The 25,617-nt window shown below is 38.9% G+C and overlaps 1 protein-coding gene across 2 annotated transcripts in view; it reads right to left on the reverse strand.

Annotated features, from left to right (window-relative positions):
- Ubac2 (UBA domain containing 2) overlaps window positions 1–25,617 on the reverse strand; it is a 156,179-nt gene that overhangs the window by 38,677 nt on the left and 91,885 nt on the right. For both annotated transcript variants that reach the window (XM_026399703.2, XM_026399695.2), the window contains 2 exons: window positions 20,212–20,335; window positions 16,361–16,408 (listed from right to left, as the gene is read on the reverse strand). In XM_026399703.2, the coding sequence (XP_026255488.1) occupies window positions 16,361–16,408; window positions 20,212–20,335 (172 nt within the window). The remainder of the gene's footprint in view (window positions 1–16,360; window positions 16,409–20,211; window positions 20,336–25,617) is intronic.

A 25,617-nucleotide genomic window follows, 5' to 3' on the forward strand; every position in this document is an offset into this window, starting at 1 on the left:
GTCATTCATCAGAAAATAAGGACAATCTAAAACTTTGGCTTTTATTTATATAGTGTTTTAACCAATTTTTCAAGTACTGATTTTTCTAGATGCTTGATTCCTCATCAATATTACTTAGCAATATATGATGGTTCTTTTTACAACAAACCTATTTTAAATTTTGAAGGTCATTTATATGGAATGAAAAGTCTCAAGACTGTGGTTTTCTAGGTAAAAACAACTATGGTTATTCTTTGTTTAAAAAACATCTTTAATCTTATGAATTTTTAAATTGATTGTTCAAAACATTACAATGCTCTTGACATATCATATTTCATACATTTGATTCAAGTGGGTTATGAACTCCCATTTTGCTACGTGTACAGATTGCAGTATCACATGGTTACAGATCCACGTTTATACATACTGCCATACTAGTGTCTGTTGTATTTTGCTGCCTTTTCCTATCCCCTTCCTATACCCCCTCCCCTCCCCTCTCCTCCCATCTTCTCCCTCTACCCCATCTACTGTAATTCATTTCTTTCTCTTGTTTTTTTTCCCCCTTTCCCCTCACATCCTCTTATATGTAATTTTCATACCAAATAAAAGCACACAGTAACTGCCTTCACAACAGTGCACTTTAATGTCTTATTAATGTCATTTAAGCTAAGCAGGCAAGGGCTCGCTGAGCTCCTATGCTGGGAATGGTGCTGAGGTTAGACAGACACAGTCCTGTTCTTATAGAACAATAGTGATCAGTATGGAGAAAAGACAGTAAGTAAGTCTCACCTGAGTTCTATGAAGGACACAGTGACTTGGAGCAGGGATGTACTTTAGTTTGGGTGGTGAGGGAAGCCCTTAAAGGAATGATAGCTGAGCAGATGATGGGGTGTTAGTTACTTGAAGAGTTAAGAGAAGACTACTTCAAGGTAGACGAACAGCAAACACTATGCAGGATTGAACCTGGGAGCATTTTAGTGAAGCTATGAAGTGGGCAGCTGGATATACAGATTGGAACTTAAGGAACAAGGCAGAGATAGGAATTTGGAAGTCTTTGGATATCACATATTAAACCAATGAGACCACATGACATAGTATGGGGAGGGAGTTTTTAATAGAAGGACAGTGCTAAGGAATGAATTTAGGAGTACACTCACATTTTGTAGATGGATGGATAGATGAAATAGAAGATGCCAGTACACAAATCTGTGAAGAGGCTGCCAGGGAAAGAGGAGAAACTAGAAGAGTTTTATACCAGTGAGGCCAGAAAGCATGTGTCAAGAGGGGAATAGCTGGCTGCATTTAATGCAGCTGGCAGTTAAGTAAGACAGAGAGAAATGGTTGCGCCCACAGAGGCCTCTGATGACCTCACGGGAACACCCTGGAGCAGTGGCAGGAGCAAAAGCGGATAGTGGACTGGAGAGTGAATGGTGGGGGACTTTTGGTTTCAATAATTTCCAAGCTCCTTCTCTCAAAAATAGTACAAAACAAACAAAATGAAAACAGAAACAAACTCTGTATCTGTTATCCTGAACCACACTCAACAAAACGGAAAGCACACTGCACACATACAAATCACTGGGCACGAAAGGGGTACCCTGAACGCGGGCTCAAGGCTGAGCCTGTGAAAAGCACCCACTTCCTCCCACAGCCAGCAAGCCTCGTTTCTGCCCTCCCTCTGTGGAGCAGGAACCCAAGAGGGTCTGAGCAGGCAAGGCAGGCAGAGAGCACATCAATGTGCAACCACAGACGAGAGAGGAACCCAGGCAGAGTGGGAATACATTTAAAGAGATGATAGCTGAGAGCTTTCCAGAATTGATAAGGAACATACATCCTCAGATTTAAAATATAAGAGTCTCAGACATATAACAAAATGAAATTGACTTCTAGTAAGATAAAAAGAAATCCTTAAAAGCAACCAGAGGTGAAACACATACTGCCTAGGAGGGAAAAAAGCTAAGAAATGCTAGGAATAAATAAATAAAAATTACATGAGGCCTTGATAGAGCGAACTTAAAAAGTATGTAATAAGGGATAATTTGAGAAACATAAGTAAAGATACCACCATCCATGAATGGGAAGATGCAGAATTAAGATTCCAATTTTCATGTGAATGTACTGTGTATACAACCAGAGATATGAAAAATTGTACTCTATTTGTGTAATAAGAACTGTAATGCATTCTGCTGTCATATATAAATAAAAAATATATAAAAGATTCCAATTTTCACCAAGAATATATGACTAGAATATATTTCAAAATAAAATCTTTTTTTTTTTAAAGAGAGAGTGAGAGAGGAGACAGAGAGAGAGAGAGAGAGAGAGAGAGAGAGAGAGAGAGAGAATTTTTTAATATTTATTTTTTAGTTCTCGGCAGACACAACATCTTTGTTGGCATGTGGTGCTGAGGATCGAACCCTGGCCGCACGCATGCCAGGCGAGCGCGCTACCGCTTGAGCCACATCCCCAGCCCCTCAAAATAAAATCTTAACAGGGTGTTGTATTGAAATGTAAATGCCAATCCTCAAATTTATATAGAATATTTAAGTTTAAACTGTAAAAATATTATGTTGGGTGAAAGAAGCCAGAAATAAAAGACTGCATGCACTTCGATTCCACTTCTGTAAGCTAACCAATCTCCACTATACGCCCAGTGATAAAACAGTGATGTGGAGCCACAGGTAATCACGTGTGCAGGAGAGAAGGGCCACCTGTCCCTGCTCTGCATATCAGCATGACCTCGAGTTGTCAAACAAACAAAGCACTACTTTAAAACATTTTGGATATTCACAAAGGATTAAAATGCGTAGAGCTTAAAAGTTTAGTTTCCTGTAAACATTTGATAATCACACCACCCCTTTCCAATACATGATGGGGTAAGAATAACTGCATCAAAGTTTGATCTAGTCTCTATGAAAAGCTTTTAGAGTATCACATTATCATTACTTTTAAAACTAATTTTCATTATCTCACAAATCCTTCTTGTATTGAGACTGATGAATGAGATTTTTTCCTTGAAAGCCACACAGCTTGTCAAAAAATAGGCTTTAAAAACAGACCATGGGCTGGAGGCAAAGCTCTGTGGTAAACTGCTTGCCTAGCACAGACAAGGCCTTAGATTCCGTACTACCCGCCCCCCAACCCCCACCCCCAAATACAACTAAAAACCAAACCAAACAAACAAAAAACCAACCAATGAAAAAACCAAAACAACCAAACCCAAATGCTGGAATTTGTACATCATAAGGCCAAGGGAAACTACCCAGGGACATGAGAAGCCCTCCAGAGGTCAAATGAAGGGTTGCCTATTTAACAGGGAAAGAGGAACAGATGAACAGATTGGGCAAAAGGGATGACTATCTGGAAAGGCCAACTAGAGCTGGACTCTGAGCGCTCAGGTTCAAGAATCGGAACTCTGGTTAGGAAAAGGGCACAGAGATCAGGAAACCAGAGAACACTCTGGCCCCTATCCCACTGAAAGTGTTAGCCAAAGACTGAGACTAGGCTCAGGGCTGAAGGGAGGAGTACCCCATGTGCTATTCCCTCCTAAGTCTAAGCACCAATGCAAAACACAGGAAATCATTTTCCTTTAAGCCACTATGGGTAACAAGATTATTAAGCCTTTAGAAAGGGAACAATGAAATAATGCTCATGGGCAAATTAAGAATTGAATTTGCTGGATGAAAACATGAATGCTCTTGTTTACAGAGTCTCAACCTCAAGTGTCCTCTGGTCCTGTTTAATGTAAGCCTGAAACAACCGCAGGCAAAGGTGAGAAGCCGTGACCTGGCAGTGACACTACCAGGTGCTGCTCTTTCTCCAGCCAGATGTGTCTGAGCAAAATCTACTAAGCAAGCTGCACAGCTGGAGTCCTGTGGACCACAGTTCCCACATTCAAGAAACCTTCCATCTAATGGTACAAACACCTAAAGCCAAGGGGCTCCTTTCCTTGGGGAATGACATTGCTTCTGCATATGACAGGAACAAATGTCCCCTTTTGCCTGGGCCTCAGCAAGCAGACTTCGTGTCCTTCTTCTGTACTGACAACACTAAAAGAAAGAGGGAACTCTGGAAAGTCCTTAATTTATCACCCAAAGAATGTGTATGCAAATTAGGGATGCCCTAAGTTATTTCTGCCATTTGTGATTAATTTTGAAAAGATCGTTCTTTTCATGACACAAAGAACCATGTGGCTTTAGCAGTTATTTTGAGTCTTGCTGTCTTTTTCTTCAAGTGCAAAAGTGATTCTGACTGAACTCTGTATAGCTGCCCTAGCTCTTTCATGTTAAGGAAGATTCTGAGGCATCCAATTAAAACACTGGATATCCTTCTGATTGTTGAGATTCTGAATTGGCATGCAGACAGAATTAGCCTGGTTATAGGTTATTCATTTCTTATCTGCTCTAACTTTCCTTTTTTGGCAAATCATGCCTCAGGAGGACTAGGTTAGCTGCACAAAGCAGAAAAATCTCAAACAACAGTGCCTTAAATACAATAGAATTTTATTTCTCCCTCATGTTAAAAAAAAAAACTTCAACCATTTTAATTGCACTTCAGGGAGTGGGAAGAAACTAAGGAACAACAACAACAACAAAAAAAAGTATGAAGGCTACTTTAGAGAAGCCTTTCCAGAAACTCTACCAGCTTACTGGTCAAAAAGCCAGAACTTGGTCCAGTGGATATACCTAGTTAAAAGTCAAGGGGAAACGGGCTTATGTTGAAACTTGTTTCTTACATTGGACTAAAAATAAACCAAATGTGAATGTGAAGAACTAGAAAGATCTGTAGATTTATAGATATAAACTCAATGGTGAAAAATACAATGCTTTCAATCTAAGGCCAGGAACAAGGCAAGGATGTCCATTCATCACTTTTATTTAGCACTGTACTAGAGGTCTTAGCTAGCTAGTGTAGTAAAACAAGAAAAATAAAAGACAGATTGGAAAGGACGAAGTAAAGAATATAAATAAAACTTATTTCTTGATGACATAATCATGCATGTAGAAAACCCTAAGAATTCACAGTAAAGTTACACACAGAAATAGTAAATGAATTTAGCAAAGTCGCAGAACATACAAGCAATAAATAAGTCAACTACATTTCTATACAACTAGTAACTAATAGTTGGGGAAAAACTATAAAAATAACTACAATAGTATAAAAATCAGAATTAGGAATACATTTAATGAAAGATGTGCAAGGTCTGTACATTGAAAATTCAAAAACTGCAAGAAGGAGGCATTCCATGTTCATGGATTAGAAGACAACATTATTAAAATGGTTGTATAAGCTATTGATATTGAATAATACCTTACTTGAAGCTCAGATTTAAAGCAGTATTTCTGTGGGAGGAATAGTGGAGTAGCTTAGTTGGGTGGTTATGGCTCAAGGTCTCTCATGAAGCTGAAGTCAAGGTGTCAGCCTGTTTGTATTCATCTGAAGACTTAGCTGGGTCTGGATGATGAGCTTCTAAGATGGTTCAAAAACATACCTGGCAAGTTAGTGCTGACTGGTGGCAGGAGGCCACAGTTCCTGGCCATGTGGACATGACCACAGGCAACTTTAGTGTCTTCATGTTATGTTATGGCTGCTGGCTTCCTCAAGAGAAAGTGATCCAAGAGAAATCAAGACAAAAGCAGCTGTGTCTGTTGTGAGCCCCTCTTGGGAGTCTCTCTCATCATTTTTGCCACATTCTATCAAATTATAGGTGGGTCACCAAGTACAGTCTATAGTGTGAAGGAGGGGAAATAAGATTCACCTTTTGGATTGTAAAAGAATTTGTGGACATATTTTAAAACCTTCACTATGACAATTCTTTCCAAGTTGAACTATAGTTTCAATGTAAACCCAAGCAAAACTTCACTTATTTTTTTCCTTTTTTGAAGAAGTTACAAGTTTATTTTATTTAATTAATTTATTTTTACAAGTTTATTTTTAAAGTGTATATAAACAGCCAACATTCTTAAGACAGGTACACCAGTTTTGAAAAAGAATAAAAAGGTTGGAGGATCTATGTTGCTTGATATCACAAGACAGATCATAAAGCCACTAAAGCCATGCAGTATGGTATTGGAGTAAAGATAGACATATTAAATCACTAGGATGGAAAAGAGTCAAGAAATACACCTACATTAGTCAACTGAGTTTTCACAAAGGTTCCTTGGTAATGCAAAAATTGAGAATACAGCAAATAATGATGGACAACTAGATATCTATGTGGAAAAAAATAAATCTGAACTCTTACCTCCCAAGTATTACACTCAAACTTTATCAGAGACTTAAATAAACACCCCAAACTACTAAATTCTATAATAAAATGTAGGAGAAAATCTTTGAGATAGATTTGCAAAAATTTCTTAAGTATGACATCAAAAGCAGAAACTTAAAAATAATTGCTAACAATGAATCAGTGAGCATTTCAAAATTTTGTTCCTTCAAAGACACAGTTACGAAAATAGGCAAGCTACAGATTGGGATAGATTTTTTTAGAAAACATGTCCAAGAAAGTGCATAATTCATAATACAGAAAGTTTTCATTCAACTATAAAATGATAAATAAATCAATGGAAAAAAATGGGCAAAAGATTTGAAAAGACACTTCCAAAGTAGATATGCAGATGACAAATAAGCATATGGAAGATCCTTATCATCACTAGAAATATGCAAATTAAAACTATAAAATACCACTACACATCTACTAGAATAGTTAAAGATAAAATGACTGAGAATACCGAGTGTTGCGGAGGATGTAGAACAGTTGGAACTCTCCTGCATTGAGGGCAGAAATGTAAAATGGTATAGCCACTTTGTACATAATATGGTAGAACCTCTTATTGTTGAATATTCACTTACCAGGTGAGTCAAAAATCTCACAGGGAAGTGAAAATATATGTACACCCACCCGGATACAGTAATGTGCATAGCAGAATTCTACATGATAATCCAAACCTGGAAGCAACCCAGATGTTGATCAATTGGTGAATGGATAAACAAACTGTGGCACAGCTAATTAAACTTAATTAAACTTAAAATAACAAGAAATGAATATTAATAAACTATGAATGTTAATAAAATAAACAAATCTCAAAAAGCGTGTTTGTGGGGTGAGGTGCTACACCTGTAGTCTCAGCTACTCAGGAGACTGGAGTGGGAGGATCACTTGAGCACAGAAATTGGAGGCCAGTTTGGGCAGCAGAGCAAGATCCAGTTTCAAAAACAAATAAACAAACAACCCCCTCAAAAAAAACAACAAAACAAAAATCTGTAAACAAATATGTTAAGTGAAAGATGCAAAATGTAAAAGATTTCCTACTATATAATTCTAAAGGCACAAATATCTAGAAAAGGCAAAATTATATGACAAAAGGGCCAGGGATGTGGCTCAGTAGTTAAGCACCCTGGGTTCAATCCCTGGTACCAAAAACAAAAACAAAAACCTCGAAAATTCTATTGTATGTAACATCTTAATAAACAAAGAGAAAAAGAGTTTTTCAAAATAAGTGAATATGAAGATCTAGATATTTATAGAAATACAATCTAAGTTTTATAAGAGATGGGGTTTTTGCAAAATAAAAATACTTTAACAAATAAAAAAACTTCTGATACCTTGAAAATGTCCCCACCTAACATCAATTAATGTAAGTTACAAATGTGTTAATTAAGCCACATTTATATAAAAAAAAACAATAAATTCAAAATAATGTTTTGATATTACCATAGTCCTTTTTCAGAGGCTGTCATCAAGATAGAAGAGAAATTATCAACAGTCCCAAAGAGGAAGGAACACCAGAGTCTTCTATTAAAACACACACACATATTTTAAGAGATAATCAAAATTGATTTGAGACTTCAAATCTTTTAAGAGGACGATGTCTGACCCCATGGGAAAAACGCTCTGAGCTGTGAATCTCACCGTGGGAAAGCAGGGTACTTGGTGGCAACCTCTGTACCCTCACTGCTTTTTTCTGTAACAAGCAGCACCACTAAATTAGCCTGATACTTTAAAAATTATCCTTTAAATTTTCTCTCAGCCATTGTTTACTTCAGATTCTTACACAGGACAATGTGAGAAACGCAAGTCAATGACTTTGTTGAAGATGGGGTACTTAACCCAGCATAGCGGGAGGACAGTTAAATACCCTGATCTCTTTGAAGAGAAAGCATAACCATAGGCCAGATTTTTTTTTTTTTTACACAATACCTTTATTTTATTTGTTTATTTATATGTGGTGCTGAGGATTAAAGCTAGGGGCTCATGCATGTGAGGCAAGCGCTCTATCACTGAGCCACAACCCCAGTCCCAGGCTAGATTCTTTATGTCAAGGAAAACAGGCTGTCAATGAGACAACATCTTCTTGGGACTGGTCATCCCACAGAATTCATAAGGAAGGCTACAGCAAGTTGTTGATTATGTTGTTCATTGCTTGGACACTTTAAAGCTTCGCACTCAAGACCACCCTCCAGAATGCTGTCTTCACTGATGATCAAAAGGGACTCATCTTGTGGTGTGCTGAAGGGAAGAACAGAGAGCTTTGAGTGTAAGCCTCCTTGGGTGGATCAGACCTGGATCAGACCTGGACCTCAAGGTGTGCAGTGGAGGGCACTGGACTTGGTGGTTCAGGACACAACATTGGCCTCTGCTACAGCTCAACACACGTCAGTTGTGCAACCTGTACCTCAGCAACATCATCTGTAAGTCCCTGTACTACTCCAGCAATGCAGAGAGCATGCTGAGAACTCAGAAGGCAGCAAGGTTGAAAGCATCCTAACATAGCATTATAGCATTTTCTAGCACAGAATTTACTACTCTTTTGATAATATGAAAATTTTAAAACTCAACATTTATAGAATATATACCAAATGGTAGACATTATGCTAGGAACTGGGAATTATACAAAATAATTTATGATTACTAAGTTGAAAGAAGACTCTCCTACAACTCAAAAGTAAAAACAAACAAACAAAAAAGGCAATTTTCCAATGAAGACATAAATGACTATCAGTTTCAAAGAACAACACTCAACATCATTTATCATCAGGAAAATGCAAACCAAAGCCAAAAGAAAATACCATCTCATACTTGTCAAGATGCTTATTATAAACACAATAAAACAAAAGAAAGGTGTTGGGAGGAGTGGGACAATGGGAACCCTTGTGCACTCTTCAGTGGAGATGCAACTGAGGCAGCCTCTATGAAAAATGGTACAGAGGATCCTAAAAAATTTAAAAATAGAATTACTGTATAACGCAGCAATCCCACTTCTGGTGACATATTAGGGCTGGAAGAGACTGCTGCACTCCCAGGTTCACTGCAGCATTACCCACAACAGCTGAGACATAGAAACAGTCTAGGTGTGCATTGCCGGATGAGTGAATAAACAAGATGTGGTATATGTATACCATCAAGTACCATTCAGCCTTAAAAAAAAAAAAAAAAAAAAGGAAACTGCAACAAGCAACAATATAAATGAATGGTGAGGATCTCATGCTACGTGAAACATACCAGCCCAAGACAGACAAATACTGCATGATTTACCTGAGGAATCTAGGTCGGTCCAATTCACAGAATCAAGGGGTGGAATGGTGGCTGCCAATGGCTGGGGTTGAGGAAGACAGGGAAAGGGGAATTGCTAATCAACAGGCATAAAATTTCAGTTATGCAAAATGAACAAGCTCTAGAGAGCTAGTGTAAAACACTCTGCATTTACCAACTACACACACACACACACACACACACACACACACACATACACACTCTTAATTAATTTATTTTGCAGTACTGGGGATCGAACCTGGGGCCCCACAATGTTAGGGAAGTTCTCTTCCACTGAGTTACACCCCCAGCCCTTTTTACTGTTTTCATTTTGAGGCAGGGTCTCACTAAATTTCCCAGGTTAGCCTCAAATTTGTGATCTTCCTGCAGTGACCTGACAAGTAGCTGGGGTTATTGATGTGCAACACCACACTTAGCTATGATGTATTTTAAACTAAAAAAAAAAAAAAAAAAGCTTGTTGAAAGGGTAGACCTCGTTAAGTATTTGCACTACATTTATGAATATATACATATACGTATATGTGTATATGTATGTGTATGTATGTATATATGAAGGTGGGTGTGGTGGCACAAGCCAGCTATTTGGGAGGCTGAGGCAAGAGGATTACAAGTTTGAGGCCAGCCTAACAACTTAGTGAGAATCTACCTCAAAAATTCAGAAAAAGGGCTGAGGATATAGTTCAGTGGCTAAGTGACCCTAGGAACACATGCACAAACACAAATGACAGGGCTGACTCAGGAAAGGAGTAAGTCAGGACTTGAACAAGGTTTTGCTAGAAAGGGGATATGTGGGGAGAAGAAGAAATTCAGTTGGAAAAAACTCCACGAGATTATACAAACCTATTTTTTAAGAACATAAAGACTAAAGCTATACTGTCTGAACTTGACCCAGTCTCTACTAATCAGCTACTGTGTTTGGGAAATTAAATTTCTTTGTATCTCAGCTTCTTCACCTATAAAACAAATATTCCTACTTTATCAAGTTTGCTTTGTTTAATTTATTTTTTCGTACCAAGGATTGAACCCAGGGACACTCTACCACTGAGCTACATCCCCAACCCCTTTTATTTTTTATTTTGAAACAGGATCTCTCTTAATTGTCCAGGCTGACCTCCAACTTGCAACTCTCTTGCCTCAGCCTCCTGAGTTGCTGGGATTATGGCATATGCCACTGCACTTAACTTCATCCGATTTTTATGAGAACTCATTAAGACAATATTTGTAAAGTGCTTAGAAAAGAACTATTAGGCAGCTTTTGCTAGGTTATACTGTGGAAATGAAGCATCCCAAATCCCAGCAGCTTATGACAAAGACTTATTTGTTGTCATTTTGGGGTCACCAGGATCAGCCCCTCCCTGGCCCACGCTTTTCTCATGGTAAAGGGAACAGGCAATGGTGGAACCACACAATGGCTCTTAAGGCCTCTGAGAGGACAAAGCTCTCATCACTTCTTTTCTGTATGACACAGAACAAAGTCTGACGTCAAGAGGGCATGCAGTGCCTGTAGGGAGGGGCCCAGAAGATGGGGCTAAAAAAATGTTAAACACATATTCGTGAACAAACAGAAACATATGAACAAATAATAGAATTTTCCACAAGTGCCTGGTGTGTAGTAAGTGCCATGTGTTTGTAAAAGAACCCTGAGCTAGGCTGCGCCATTTGGGAAGAGTGAACACCCGCACTGTTGGAGTGTGGGGCACATGGGTTGAGAGCTGACGAGGAGGACAGATCTGGACAGGGTCCTTAAGGAGGATGCACTTTGGTTGTAAGTAAAAGATAAACTACAGAAATAAACATTAATAGTGTAGTTTATAAGGTACCTCTGTTCTCTAGCTTCAACAAGATACTGGCATTTCATTTATCCTGCTTAGAGCATTTTAAAACTACATTTCCACTAGTTTCTGCCTCCCTGTGTAAGGCCTGTCTAGTGGGACATCACCTGCCAGCCCTGGACTGAGCTGTGGTTGCCAAAGCAGAGTATGGGGGCTCTCTTCTGGTGGTCCAGGCAGCCTGAGGTGAGGATGGAGGAGGAGGGAGAGAGCAAGGGTGAGTCGCCTGAAACCAGTGTGAGCCTGTGTGTGAGGGATCAGGGACCCCCCAGCACTCGACTTGGCTGGGATCCCAACCGCTACTTCAGCCACGGAAGGGTGGAGGCTTCCTAAGGGGCTGCTGTCATTGTCCACTCTGCACACGGCGCTTCGTAAACCCAGCAACCTCCTGACTGCTCCCACAGCCCCATCTTCATTTCTAGTTAACTGCCAAACAGCAACCTAAATCCTTAAATTTAACTGAAGGCCTTGAGCAGCAGATGACTTACCCCAAACCCTAGTTTAGTTGGATCTGGAGAAGAAATCTAAGAGAAATGAGGATAAACAGGAAGAAAAGGAAGTATAAAGAGAAAGACATACACAGGCAGGAGAAGGCAGAGGACCCAAATGCCATTATCACCACCGAGAAGCAGCCTGGGCCCCAAACTTATTCCAAAGGAAGCTAACATTACCATGCTACACGCTGCTATTTCCATTTTTTTTTTTTTCAGTTAAAGTGTTTTTATTTTTTGTCTTTCAATTGAGACAAAGGCAAATCAGCTCAAAAAGCCCTCTTGACTCCTTCCAGACTACTCCTCTTCCCTTCCCCTATTCACAACCCGGTGAGGTTGCTGCAATCTCGCATCACCTCAAGTGTGTCTAAAACACTTTCAAGATGCTCACTGCCTACAGAAAACAATCAAACTCAAACCACATTCATAGTTCTAAATAACCTACGTCAATCTACATTTCTAATCTTATTATTGTGTAGAAGTTTTTTTTTTTTTTTTTTTCACATGAACACTGCTTGATCACAAGACAGTCAAAGTCTGGGGTACTGGACAGAAGCACAACACAGGCAGCAATGACTGTGGGTACAGAGTAGGGACACACTGAGGCACAGAATCCTGAGACTGAGAAGTATTGGCCCGTCTGGTAACTTGCTCTTAAGCAGCTTAGAAGAGGACCAAACGATGATAAATATGTGAATTGTAAAAAAAGAGAAAAATTGCAAAAGCAGCCCCTTTCTATTTGAATCACATAAGAATCAGATCAGGTGCAAGACCTCAGCTTTTGAGAATCAGGGCCCATCCCAGTGGTAATGACTCATTACTATGATTCATAAAACCTCGGAAAATGAAGAAGTGCTGGGCCATTGATGTCTTCAAGGCTCTCCAGTAGAACCACAAAAAGAATTCAAAGTTTAATAAGTAAGCAAAGCTTTCTTTAAGGAAAAAAAAGTATAAATGTGTAACAAAACTAGTAGAATTATGAATATATAGAGTGGCTTCAGTTTTTGAAAGTCTTCCACCAAAGACATTCAGAAGAACAACTGAATGCAATGGTGGTGAAACGATGGAAGCAGGAGTTTTCCTAAAATACCTGAAGCCCTGGCATAGACTGTGATATTTCACTGGACTATTACAACCAAGCCTTCCAAAAAAAATTTGTAATCTTTCATGAAAACTGTTAATTAAAATATTAAATATTAGTATTAAAAATAAAAACCGTTGGGGCTGGGGTTGTGGCTCAGCGGTAGAGCGCTCGCCTAGCATGTGCGAGGCCCTGGGTTTGATCCTCAGCACCACATAAAAATCAATAAATGCAATAAAGGTATAAAAAATTTATAAAAAAAAAATAAGAACTGTCAAAGGAGGGACAAGGCACACAAAAACAATGATGCATGTGAATAATCTCAAAGTACTCATGAAACACAACTGAATACTCCTCACCTTTTCGGAGTAGCAGGTGGCCTCCCCAAGGGATTACAAAATGGAACCGAAGAGTGACAACCATCCCAGGCAAACTGCAGTCTTACTGCTCCTTGAGAGCTAAAAACGATTTTCCTCCAACCCAGGAAAATAACTTAGGCTTCACACTTTTCTGTGACATCAGTGAGGACAGAAAGAGGCTCCTACTCACACTCCTACACTGTCTGTATTTTATCTAACCACTGAGATGTTATATGACACATGTGTGTACATACAGAGACATCTATAATCATGAAAGAATAAATGATATAAGGAAAGATAAAATCTAGGCTAGCCCAAAGAAATAAACTGATAACTAGCTAAATAAAATAAATTCAATTCAAAGTTGGCAACTTTCCAGGAAAACATGAGTACATTTTTTGGTTTCTATGACAGAAGATTACAGATGACTTGTTTTACACACATCTTTTTTAAAAAGCTCTTTCTCTTAAAAAACACAAGGATTGCTAGGTGAACTATCAGTTTCAATGCGAAAAGGTGAAATTTCATCAACAGGTTTTGTAACAATTCCCCAAATATGTATATTTTTTGGTAGTATGAATTTCTTTTTTTTTTTAGTATCTTATTTATCATAAAAACCAAAAAAAAAAAAAAAGGAAGTCAGTTGATCTGCATGGGAAGAGAACTTGTGTTGTGTTGAGCAATCAGCATCTGGAACAGGCACACTGTGGCTTTCTTATGGCACACAGGGACTCTGCAGTCAGTGCTGTGCGAACCAGACACTCATGACAATTTTCAGATCCTCCTTTATAATCATCTTTATAGACAGCATACTGTGTTATATAAAATATTTCCTAACAAAAATGTGGATTTTCTAGATAAGTCACAATAAAAATTCATAAAGTGTAAAACAAGCACCAATATTTATGGTACAGATAAAGGGAAACCAGCTATGATTATCATTATTATCAATCATTTCAAATAAATGTGGCTAGAATCATCTAATTATGGTGGAATAGTAATAAAGAACAAGGATAAGAACAAGGATAATAAGAAAACGGATTTGTGATCATAGTAGGAGGTTAATAACTTTGGTTGAGTCAATTACTATAAGAAGTGAAAATTAAATTAGCTCAGAGGTATTTATTATTAGTGAGATTCTCTAAAATGCCAAATCATCCTGGAATTCCAAACATAGTGCAATGGGCATTCTGTGTTAAAAATTCATTAATCTTCTGATTCCTTTTAAAAAGTTAAAACAGGCATCTTACTACCTGTCAAGAGGTCTGCTGGAAAGACTGTGACCACAACATGCATATTTTAGATTCTAAAAAGACTACAAAGAGATGAAAAGTGCAACCTCCAATTCTAGAGCATCAAATGTCACAAAACGAAACTTTCTGAGGTGACAGCAAGCACTTAATTTAAAATCAGCTGTCTAAAAACAGAATGAGGAAAGAAAATGGGATGTTTTAAAACAAATGAGTCACATAATGAGTTATTAAAGAAAGGAATGGATATTCAGGGTAAATGAATCTATAATAAATGAATACAATGAAACAGCATACAATAAAGTGGTTTGAAATTCTTTTGATGCTTTATGAAAAAAACCATAAAAGACTAAGACAAATTGTAGTATGGAAGAAACTGTACATCTTCATGCAGCTCTTATTACTGTCAATCAAGATGGCAGTTCAAGTGGTGATGAACTTAGACCGGAGAGAGCCTGGCAACTGTGCCCTAAGAATCAGTCTAATCCCAGGATGTTCCAAAGCCACAACTCTTAAGAACAACAGATGGGCCAGGAAGGGTGGCACACGCTTATAATCCCAGCTACTTAGCAGGCTGAAATAGGCAGATCACAAGTTCAAGACCAGATGGGGAACTAGCCAGGCTCTACTTCAAAATGAAAATAAATAAATAAATAAATAAATAAAGGGCTGGGGATGTAACTCAGTGGTAGAGCACCCCTGGATTCAATCCCTACTACTGGGGGAAAAAAAAATGAATGCCAGATTGCTTGTATGGTTTGAAGGCTTCTCAATGGGGTCCTGGGTAAATGAGAAAATATTTAGGGAGAGGAAAACCAGTGACTTTGATTGGCAGAAGCACATCAGCTGAGGGGAATGAACAATCAAGTTCTAGATGAAAATAATGAACAGAGAGGAGGAACAACAGAGCTGAAAGTGAGGAGTGAGGTGAGCAGGCTGAAAGGATGGTTGGTATACTGGCCCCAAACACAGGTCAGTCACTCGGGAAACAAGGACCAAAAGTAGTGATTTATGTAAAGGGTCTGCAGAGGGCTGCAGTTATTTCGAAGCCTTTTTTCTCTGATGTTACACATGTTCATTTGAATCTATTCTATATTTTTCTTAGTTTTTTCTAAGAAAGAAATTAAAACTATACTCCATAATGCACTAGTTATAAAATTATTTTCATAAAGTTGAGGGTTCATATTCAAGTGATGGAAGAATAAAACTCAACTTCATGGTCTAAATTTCTTTTAAAATACCTTCTAAATAAAATATAACCAAGTCCCACGGGTATGGGACAGAGATGGAAATTCCAGCCACAGGAGGAGGACCCAAATCCTCCAGCTCACTCCCTTCCTCCCCTTCTCTGGCCACAGACCTGATGAGTCTTCTGTCAGTTCCAACCCACCTGACTTGCTGGTTGGTCTTATTTTCTTCCCTCACATAACAGTCTCTTTATAAAACAAACACAACAGCTCTCCTTATTTTTAGTAGGTCCAACATCTTCATTTTCTGTCATTTTTTTTCACCATGAATTAAACTATGAATGTGATATAAAACCAACACTGATGAAAACAATTTAGCTAAAACATCAAGTTACTTTGAAAACTCAGACCAACTGGCTCCCTTTGTCTCAATTTTCCAAGTAACTGGCCCTTTTTAGTCACTAATGAAGTAGCACTGAGCCAGATCTGACAGGGCTGAGAGAATGTCAGGAACAAGTGAGTGTTCCCCACAAGTTCAGCATCACACTTTTCCTTGTTTTTTTTTTTTTTTTGTTGTTGTTGTTTTCCCAGAAGACAGGGGGAATTGCAGGGAGGGGGAAATCAAACTTACAAGTCCACTTATGGCTACAATCCAGATGTAGGAACCAGAGGTGAAAAGCTACAAAAGAAAAAAAAGGCAACTAAAAATGAAATTCAACTGCCAGTAACAGCATACTTATTTTTACATAATCATGACCATTTACAATACTAATTATACTTGCTATCAAATATATAGGCAAATAGAAAATAAACATAAATTTTGTTTAATAATAAGGTTATTTTTTTAAGACCTTAGAGTTCAATGCTGAGAATATATTACTTGAACCTGGCCCACTCCCATGCAAAGAAATACAAGTGAAATTCAAGTATACTACCATTTACAAATGGGTATTAATTATATTATTAGAATCAACAATGTAAACATAGGTAGTCATCATCCATGCTTGTTGCTAGTGACTTATGACAACTGTTAACCTAACTTTCTCATTGTAACTTTTTATTATTGTTTCTCTAAATTTAGACGGGAAGAATTCTGACAGCTTAGAGGTCTGTACCAAATGGTATTGTTCCTATTCTAGTTCATCTAAGGAAGAATAAACTTATAATAACAATGTTAATTAATGACAAAAGTATTTATTATTAAGTCTCAAGAAATCTCTACCTTTGCTTTCTAAATTATATTTTAGAGTTGTGCTCAGGGTAAAATAACAAAAACAAAAAAACACCAAACAAATCAAAGCATCTCAAAGCGTCCCTGGAAGAAAGAAATGGTTTGTGGTCTAGTGTGTACTTTAGAAGCTTGGACTAGGGGTTAAGACTTCTGATCTTTGAGGAAGAAGCAGGGCACTGGAGCAGGGCAGCTGTATTCACTGCCAACTGTTAGATGCGAACTTTGGAGTTCCACACACTCCATGAGGACACTCAGAGCAGACGACACAAAGGGTAAGAGGCTGAGGGACAGGGAGAGGAGGCTGGTGGGCTGCAGGCTGATGGGCTGTGTTCTGGTGCAGGCCACCCAGGAAGGAATATCAGCTGCCACTTCTAATTTAATCTCTGATCTGGCATGGAGGCTTCCTCCACGTAAATAACTTTGATAATAACAAGGTCAAGAATTATGCAGACAAATATTTTGCTGTCATTCGCCTCTAAAAAGAAAAAGGATAATAAGTCAACTATCACTTTCTACAAGCTGGGCATTTCTCGAAAGGTTTCCCACAAACTGAACTCAGCGAATCTTCCGTATCACTTGATGAGGAAGCTCTATGAACTTGATTCTACTGGTGAGAAAATTGAGTGTCTGTGTGACTTGTACCCCTGTCAGACAGCTATCAATGGTGGAGTTGGGTGTATGCAGATAGGCAAGCTCCACAGCCCTGTGCTCGCCAACCTGCCCAGATATAAGTAGAAGGAGTCCAACATCCTGCCAGTCAAAGCTGGTTTCCTTTGGATCCTCTCAAGCTCCCCTCCCTACTGTGTGTTTGGTGCCAAACTGTGTTGCTTGGGTTTTGACAGGTTTGGGATCCTAGCCTCTGGGTTCCTGGAGGACAAGTATCTCATCTTGTATTTCACCCCATCCTCCACAGCTCCCAGCCCAGGGTAGGCACCACAGGACTGGCTCTCAAGCCATCTGATACATAATGTCCCTTCATAAGCATTTTGGCTCTTCTGGTAAAGATTACAACCATTCATTCATCCATTAAAGAAATGTCCCTGGCTTCATGTAGCTGTGGTGGGGAGTGTGAATGTCACAAAAACATGCAGAGGCCCAGAGAGGAGTGGGGCAAGAAGAGGATGGAGACTTCAGCCACCCTTGATGCAAGATGGGCAACTGCTGCTAGAGATGCAAGAAGAACCCTGGATGCCATCCATGCCAAAGACTAGACCGTAAAAAGAAGCAGTGAGGCACCTCCACTCCTTCTGATATCCACTTCTACCTCACAAAGTTATTGAAAATACTATGACAATATTAGAAATTTATACTACTTTGAATAAACTATGGTAGCTGCATCTATATTTTGCTTTTGAGCAGGGTTAAGAGGTTACTTTCTGTATTCATTTATTGGTTCTTTTTAGTTAAACATGACAGTAGAATCCATTTTAAATATAATTATACAAGCATGTATATCTTATTCCAGTAAGTAAGTATGTGATGGTGGGATTCACCGTGTCATTTTTAAGCAGTTACTTTCACTGCAGGCCATGTAACTGCTGAAATAGCACTAAACACAGAGGCTCTTGTGATGGAGATTATGCAGCCAGAGCCCCTCTCTCTGAGAAATATTTTACTTATTTTGCTTTTTGTAAAACAAAACAAAACAGTATAACAATACATTTGTAATGTCAGAAAAAGCAATGAATGGGGTTAGCTATAGAGATAAATTACTAATTAATAATAAGAACCACTGACTTAGCTATTTTTATCTTTTCAGATACACAGTAACACTAATGCTATGATATCTAATCCTTAAAATAATCTTGTAATATAGGCATTATTATCTTCATTTTGCAGGTGGGCAAATGGGGGCTCAGTAAAAATAAGTGACAAAGCAAATAGTCAACAGACCCCATCACTAAGCCAAAGTTCACTCATCCCCAATGACCTTCCATAATGCCACATGGAATTTCTACCCAAATTGAAATTAATTGAGGAAATAATGTTTTTCATCCTCAATGATTCTAGCTTTAGAGTTGGAAGGAACTTAGGTCAAAATGAGGATCAGGGGGTCATGACTTGACCCAAGTCTCAGAGCCAGTGAGGGACATACCAGAACCAGGGGCCAGGTCCTTGGTGTTTTTCTGCCATTTCATACTGCCTCTGTCACAACAATTTAAGGGAAAAAAAAATAAAAATAAAACCTGCTACAGCAAATCCTAGCTGTTAAGAATAAACTGCAAAAACGAGCTATTTGGTTACATACATATTAGGAAGGCTAAGGGGGAGTTTGTGGGGGCTGAGAGATGAAGAATAACATATTTCATGAGAAACGGTTGTAAAAGTTGTAAGGAAACACCCGCCCCTGACGGGCCATTGATAATGCATGATAACAGACTAGAGGAGCTGGAGGAAATGCTAAAGGTTAAAACGGGAGGGAGAAGGGCATTTTACAGTGACACTAGTATCCGGTTTGATATGTGTGGGATAAGGAATGCCTGAGTGTTTACTAGTGGATCAAAAGGCCAAGCTACACATGGTGCCACAGGAAGCTGCAGGAAAAAGCTTGACATCAAAAGTCATGGGAGTAAAAATAATGACAAATAACAGAACACTGAAAATCCTATGTGTCCCAGTGTAGTAACTGGAACCCAGCAGGGAGCAATTGGTATTCACTGAGTATTAGTAAGGACTCATTTAAGCTCAGGTTTCTAAGTCAGACAGTAAGTACTCCAATGATCTTCAAAGAAAACCATTTAGCAAATGATGACAATATCATCGTAGGAGCACAAACACCGAAGTAATAACATTGCTAATGCTTCTTGAAAACATCAAATCTCAGGTTGGTAAAGCATTTTGGGTTTCTTCTTCAGAGCTTTCTTTGTGAGCTGTATTCAATAAACTAATTTTGACACTGATTTTTCCACTTTCCACTGTTCTCATGTATTTCCACTTCAAACTATGATTTTTTAAAAGAGCATTTACATATAATTGTAACAATTAAATGAAAATATTTTCCACTGATACAAATTACAGTGAAAGCTCTTATCAGATTTCTAAAGGCTATGAAAGTATTCTAGTACCTTCTACACCTTGATGTTCTTGTTCTGTAACACTTCCTTTGAACATTTGATACAGATCATGAAGCCAAACTTATGGGAAAAAAAAAAAACAACCATTGTTTTCAAGGAGATCAAATGAGAAAAAAAAAAGACAAAAAAAAAAAAAGATTTGGTTAAAGAAATGTGAACATAAAATGCATACTGTACCTGTAGTCCCAATATATAAATCAATGTCTTGTTTGTGATGGACAACGGGCCCAGAATTTGTGCCACTTGGACTCTTGGTATGGAGCAGTAAAATGGTACAAATAGAGCAAACACAGGTGCCAAGCTATGCAAACAAACAGAGAAAAATCACTATAGTATAAAGTTGAATTTAAAATATCAATAGCAGATGGATATTTGAAGTAACACTGCTTATAACTGATCTCAGTCTAAAAGCAAGGTCTTAAATGCACAAGTTGGTTTTCAAACACAGACCATATATGAAATAATTTGCAGTTATAAACAACACTTTATGAAAACTTAATTGTCCTATCTCATTGACACTTGCCAAACCCCCTTGAGGAAGTGGATCGTGGATCAGCATCTGTTGATTAAATGTGAAGCATGTGAGAAATTTAAAGTGGATGCTGTTTTCTTCCCATGAATGACTTAAAAATCAAATGAAAGAGACTACATAAACCAAAGGCAATGGACTTTAGAAATCCTCCTGGTCAGACCCAAAAGCTTCATCTTAGCCTTTGACCAGTGATCTGTCACCACAGCCCCAAGTGCTACTTACTGCCACCCTCCCTTCCTCATACTCCCTCCTCTTTGCATCTTAGGGGTGTTTCTTACTGATCCCAGGGATGACTTCTCACACCACTCTGCCACCTCTAGTGAGAGTCTTTCCTTATTCTAGTCTCTCCCTGAACAAGCAACTCCTTCTACGGCTTCAACTAAGAAAATGAGCAAGCACTCATGCTGCCTGCCTGCCCTCTACCATGGCTCTAAAACTCAACTCGATACTGTCAACTTGACATATTCAGAAGTCACATGTGTCCCTCTCCTTTTGCTTCTCTCTAACCCATCTCTCAATACTGCTAACAGTACCTTCCTAGAACAAGAGGTTTTCCCTGCTTGGTTCTAGGCCCTGTGCTAGAAAACAGGTATCCAATCACATTACTCCAATGCTTAAGACCCTTCCTTCCACAGGCTCCCAGCATCCAAAGCTTAACTACCATGAAACAGCAAAGACCTGCACCTATCTCCCCTGCCCCTGCCTGGGGGATTGAACCCAGGCCTGGCACATGCTAGGCAAGCCCTCTACCACTGAGCACAGCCCCAGCTCAATCTGCAATCCTTTCTTATCACTGTAGTTTCCCGTAGCTGTCCCCCTTGCTCTTCCACGCATCAGGCCAGTCACATGCAAAGTATGGAGCTCCCTCCCTCCCTTCCATGCACACAGGCACACGGCTCCCCCTGGACACCTCATGCTCCTTTCACTATATACTGACACAGGTTATTTTTTGAACCTGAACACTCCTTTCCACTTTGCTGCTTAGGAAACTCACCTTGTATGGCACTGTTCAAGTCTTAGAAAATTTATCTGATTTTTCCTGGAATTAATAGCTTTCTTCTCCCCTCCAACCCCCCAACCATGTCAGTGTCAGTGTTTTGGTGACTCAGTTGGGCACTGACTATGCCAAGGCAGGATGCCCAGCACAAGGGCTACATCTCCATCTCTGAGCAAAAAGCAGTCCCAACCTTCAAGGACTCATTCCAGGATGGCAAACTCACACTCCTACTACAGCTGGGTGGGTAAGAGGAACAGTGTGGTTTGGGCACACCTCTGTAACCATTTTTCTTTAAACAGCTGGCTTAACTGCTCTCTCATTATTTACCTTTTTTTTTTTTTTTTTTTTTTTTTTTAGGAATGGCATCAGTATAAAGAATTATTATTTCGTTACTGCTGGGCACAGTGGCACATGCCTGCAATCCCAGCAATTTAGGAGACTGAGGCAAGAGGATCAAGAGTTCAAAGCCAGCCTCAGCAAATTAGTGAGACACTTAGTCACTCAGCGAGACTTTGTATCTAAATAAAATATAAAAAATGACTGGGGATGTGGGTCAGTTGTTAGGCATCCCTGGGTTCAATCCCCAGTACAAAAAAATAAACAAATAAAAATTAAAAAAGAATCATTTCATTACTGTAAGAAAATGCAAGAACTAATTTTCATGTCTACAAAGAAATGTCCTCACTAGTATTTTTAGGAAACACAGGACCATCTTGGCCTCTTGTACATTTTCTCATCTCTGATGGAGACCATGTTATAAAAATCATCCAGCATCCTCTCAATCCTACTATGTGAGCCCGCGCGCGCACACACACACACACACACACACACACACACACACACTCTACAAAACTGGTAATTGGCAGCAGTATCAACAGATATGTAGGAAAGTGTAGCAAAAGCTGGAATAAGGAAAACCCAGGCAGGAGACACTTAGCATAGGCAGTGTGACAAGATTGGATGCAGAGCTAGTGAGCTGTGAGGGGATGGGAAGGAAGCCAAGGTGAGTGCACAGCAGGCAGGGCGAACACCCACCTGTTCAGTGTGGGTTCCTCACTAGCCTACACTCCCCAGACTGAGCATGCAGGGCTGCAGGCAGGAGGGGATGGAGGCCTGCTAGTCCTCCCAGCATCAGTACTGGGCTTGGGGCGGCTTAGGAGTTTGTTAAATTGGGGAAACCAAAATAATCCTTATTCTTGGAACACCTGTATGGCCCACATTTTAATGAACTATGTAGAGGTCTCGACAATCTCCCAATAGCTTAATTCTGAAAACAAACAACAACCCCCAAACCCCACTGTAATTTACTTAACTTTGCATTTCCAAAGTGCCTAATGCAGATTTTTATACATAGTCAACTTCGGTTTTGTTGGATTAAAAAAAATTAACAAAGCAATTTCTAAGCATTACACTAAAGAACTGGTTTTGTGCAATCCTAAGCCCAAACATAATTGATTAGCAGTTGTTTTCCTTTTATGGAAAAGTATAAGTTATTCATTCCTGGTCTGGATTTACTCTAAGGACTCCCCAACTCAGAGAAAAGGCCAAATGCAAATTAAAACTACACTGAGGGGCCAGGGTTGTGACTCAGTGGTAGAGTGCTTGCCTAGCATGTGTGAGACACTGGGTTTGATCCCTAGCACCACATAAAAATAAACAAATAAAATAAAGATATTATGTCCATCTATAACTAAAAAAAAAGACTACACTGAGATTCCACCTCACTCCAGACTAAATGGCAATTATCAAGAATACAAGTAACAATAAATGTTGGTGAGGATGTAGAGAAAAGGAACACTTATATATTGCTGGTGGGGCTGCAAATTGGTGCAACTACTCTGGAAAGCAGTATGGAGATTCCTAAGAAAAATGGAATGGAACCACCATTTGACCCAGTTATCTCCCTCTTTGGTACATGCCCAATAGACTTGAAATCAACATATTATAGTGATGCCGCCACATCAATATTTACAGCAGCTCAATTCACAATAGCTGAACTAGGGAACCAGGCTAGGTGCCCTTCAACAGATGAATGGATAAAGAAAATGTGTGTATACATAATGGAATATTACTGGGCCATAAATAGAAATGAAATTATGGCATTTGCCAGCAACTGGATGGTACCGGAGACTGTCATGCTAAGTGAAATAAGCCAATCCCAAAAAAACAAAGGTCGAATGTTCTCTCTGATATGTGGATGCTTACTCACAATAAGTGGGAGGTGGGTAGAGAAAAATACTTTGGATTAGACAAAGGGGAATGAAGGGAAGGGATGGCATTGGGAATAGGAAAGTTAGTAGAATAAATTAGATCTACTTTCCTATGTTCATATATGTTTACATATGAATACATTACCAATGTAATTTCATATCATGTACAACCAGAAGAACGGGAAGTTGTATTCCATATATGTAAAATGTCAAAATACATTCTAATTTCATGCATTAAAAAAAAGAATGAAGAAAAAGAACAGCACCTTCTCTGAGCAGCCCTCCTTGACCCCCCACCATCTGCACAACTCACAGCCCTGCTTGCTGTTTCTTTCACTGACCAACTGTCCCCAAGCCACGTCACTTTGTACTCTACTGTACAACTCATGGGTTTATCATCTCTCCAGCTGGAATGAAAGCTCCACAATGTCTGTTCCGTTTGCTCCTTTATCCTCTCTACCAGACACCGTCCTTACAGAAGAGGTGCTCCATGGACACTTGCGGAACAAATACATTTTTCTTTAAACAATGCAACCATCTAGCAGAATCTGCTTTTTGTTTTAAAAAGTCCCTTTCTGGGGCTAGGGTTGTAGCTCAGTGGTAGAGTGCTTGCCTCACACGCATGAGGTGCAGGGTTCAATCCTCAGCACCTCAGGAAAAATAAATGAATAAAATAAAGATAGTTGTGTCCATCTACACCTAAAAATATTTTTTTTAAAGTTTCTTTCCTTATTTAACATTTTAAATGGGATGAAAGTACATGTTTCACATACATGCTCAATATGGCTGGGTGGTCTCTCAGTAACAATAAAATCCCACTGTGGTCAGCCAACTGCACTAGACCCTCTCCCCTAACAGGACACATCCCCTGAGGTACTCAATTCATAGAAGTTCTTCCATTTACATCTAGTCATTAAGCATGAAAAGGGATGCTATAATTAAACAACCTGAAGCAGAATTCTTGAGTTACATTTCAACATAAACAGAAGACAATGATAGGAATTTTAATGACCACAGTTTATAACTTATATGCCAATAGAAGAAGTTTAAAATTCCTTAAAATTTATTAATCATTATAATTTTAAATGATGACTAAATACTAGACCACATGTACACACACTACAGAAACACATATTTTAGATCAGGATTATGTGGGTTGTTTTGTAAAAAAATTCCACTGCTATTTCTATACACACAACTTCACAAAATACCATAATGTTATTAGTCACTGACCAGTTTTTCTCTTTTCCTTATTTTATGGCAACATCTGGTCTTTATCCTTGCAACAATGGTTCAACTTGACCTTTTTCATACAGTAAACAGCTAAGTGCCAGAAGCCTGATCTTAAGCATGTGAGGTCAGAGGTACAAAAATAAAAAGGAAATCAGGTTATAAAGAATTCCCTCATCCCTTTAACTATGACCACTAACATTTACTGAGTGCCCACTATGTGCTCACGACTGTACTCAACAGAACATATAAAGGAAACAGTTAAGATCACAAATGTCAGGCTAGGGTTGTGGCTCAGTGCTAGAGTGCTTGCCTAGCATGTGCAAGGGCCTGGGTTCGATCCTCAGCACCACATAAAAATAAATAAAATAAAGGTATTGTGTCCAACTACAACAGAAAGAAAGAAAGAAAGAAAGAAAGAAAGAAAGAAAGAAAGAAAGAAAGAAAGAAAGAAAGAAAGAAAGAAAGATCACAAATGTCCATCTCTCCTCTCCTACAGAAGGGACATCGACTCAATGTATATAGTCCAATCACAGCTACAGAAACCCTGGTAACTTTCAACAACAGAAAGAAGGTCTGTGAGCCCAGAAAATTATCTCACGAGAAACTTCAAC

The sequence above is a fragment of the Urocitellus parryii genome, chromosome 2 (genome assembly GCF_045843805.1).
Source record: "Urocitellus parryii isolate mUroPar1 chromosome 2, mUroPar1.hap1, whole genome shotgun sequence".
Lineage (NCBI taxonomy): Eukaryota > Metazoa > Chordata > Mammalia > Rodentia > Sciuridae > Urocitellus > Urocitellus parryii.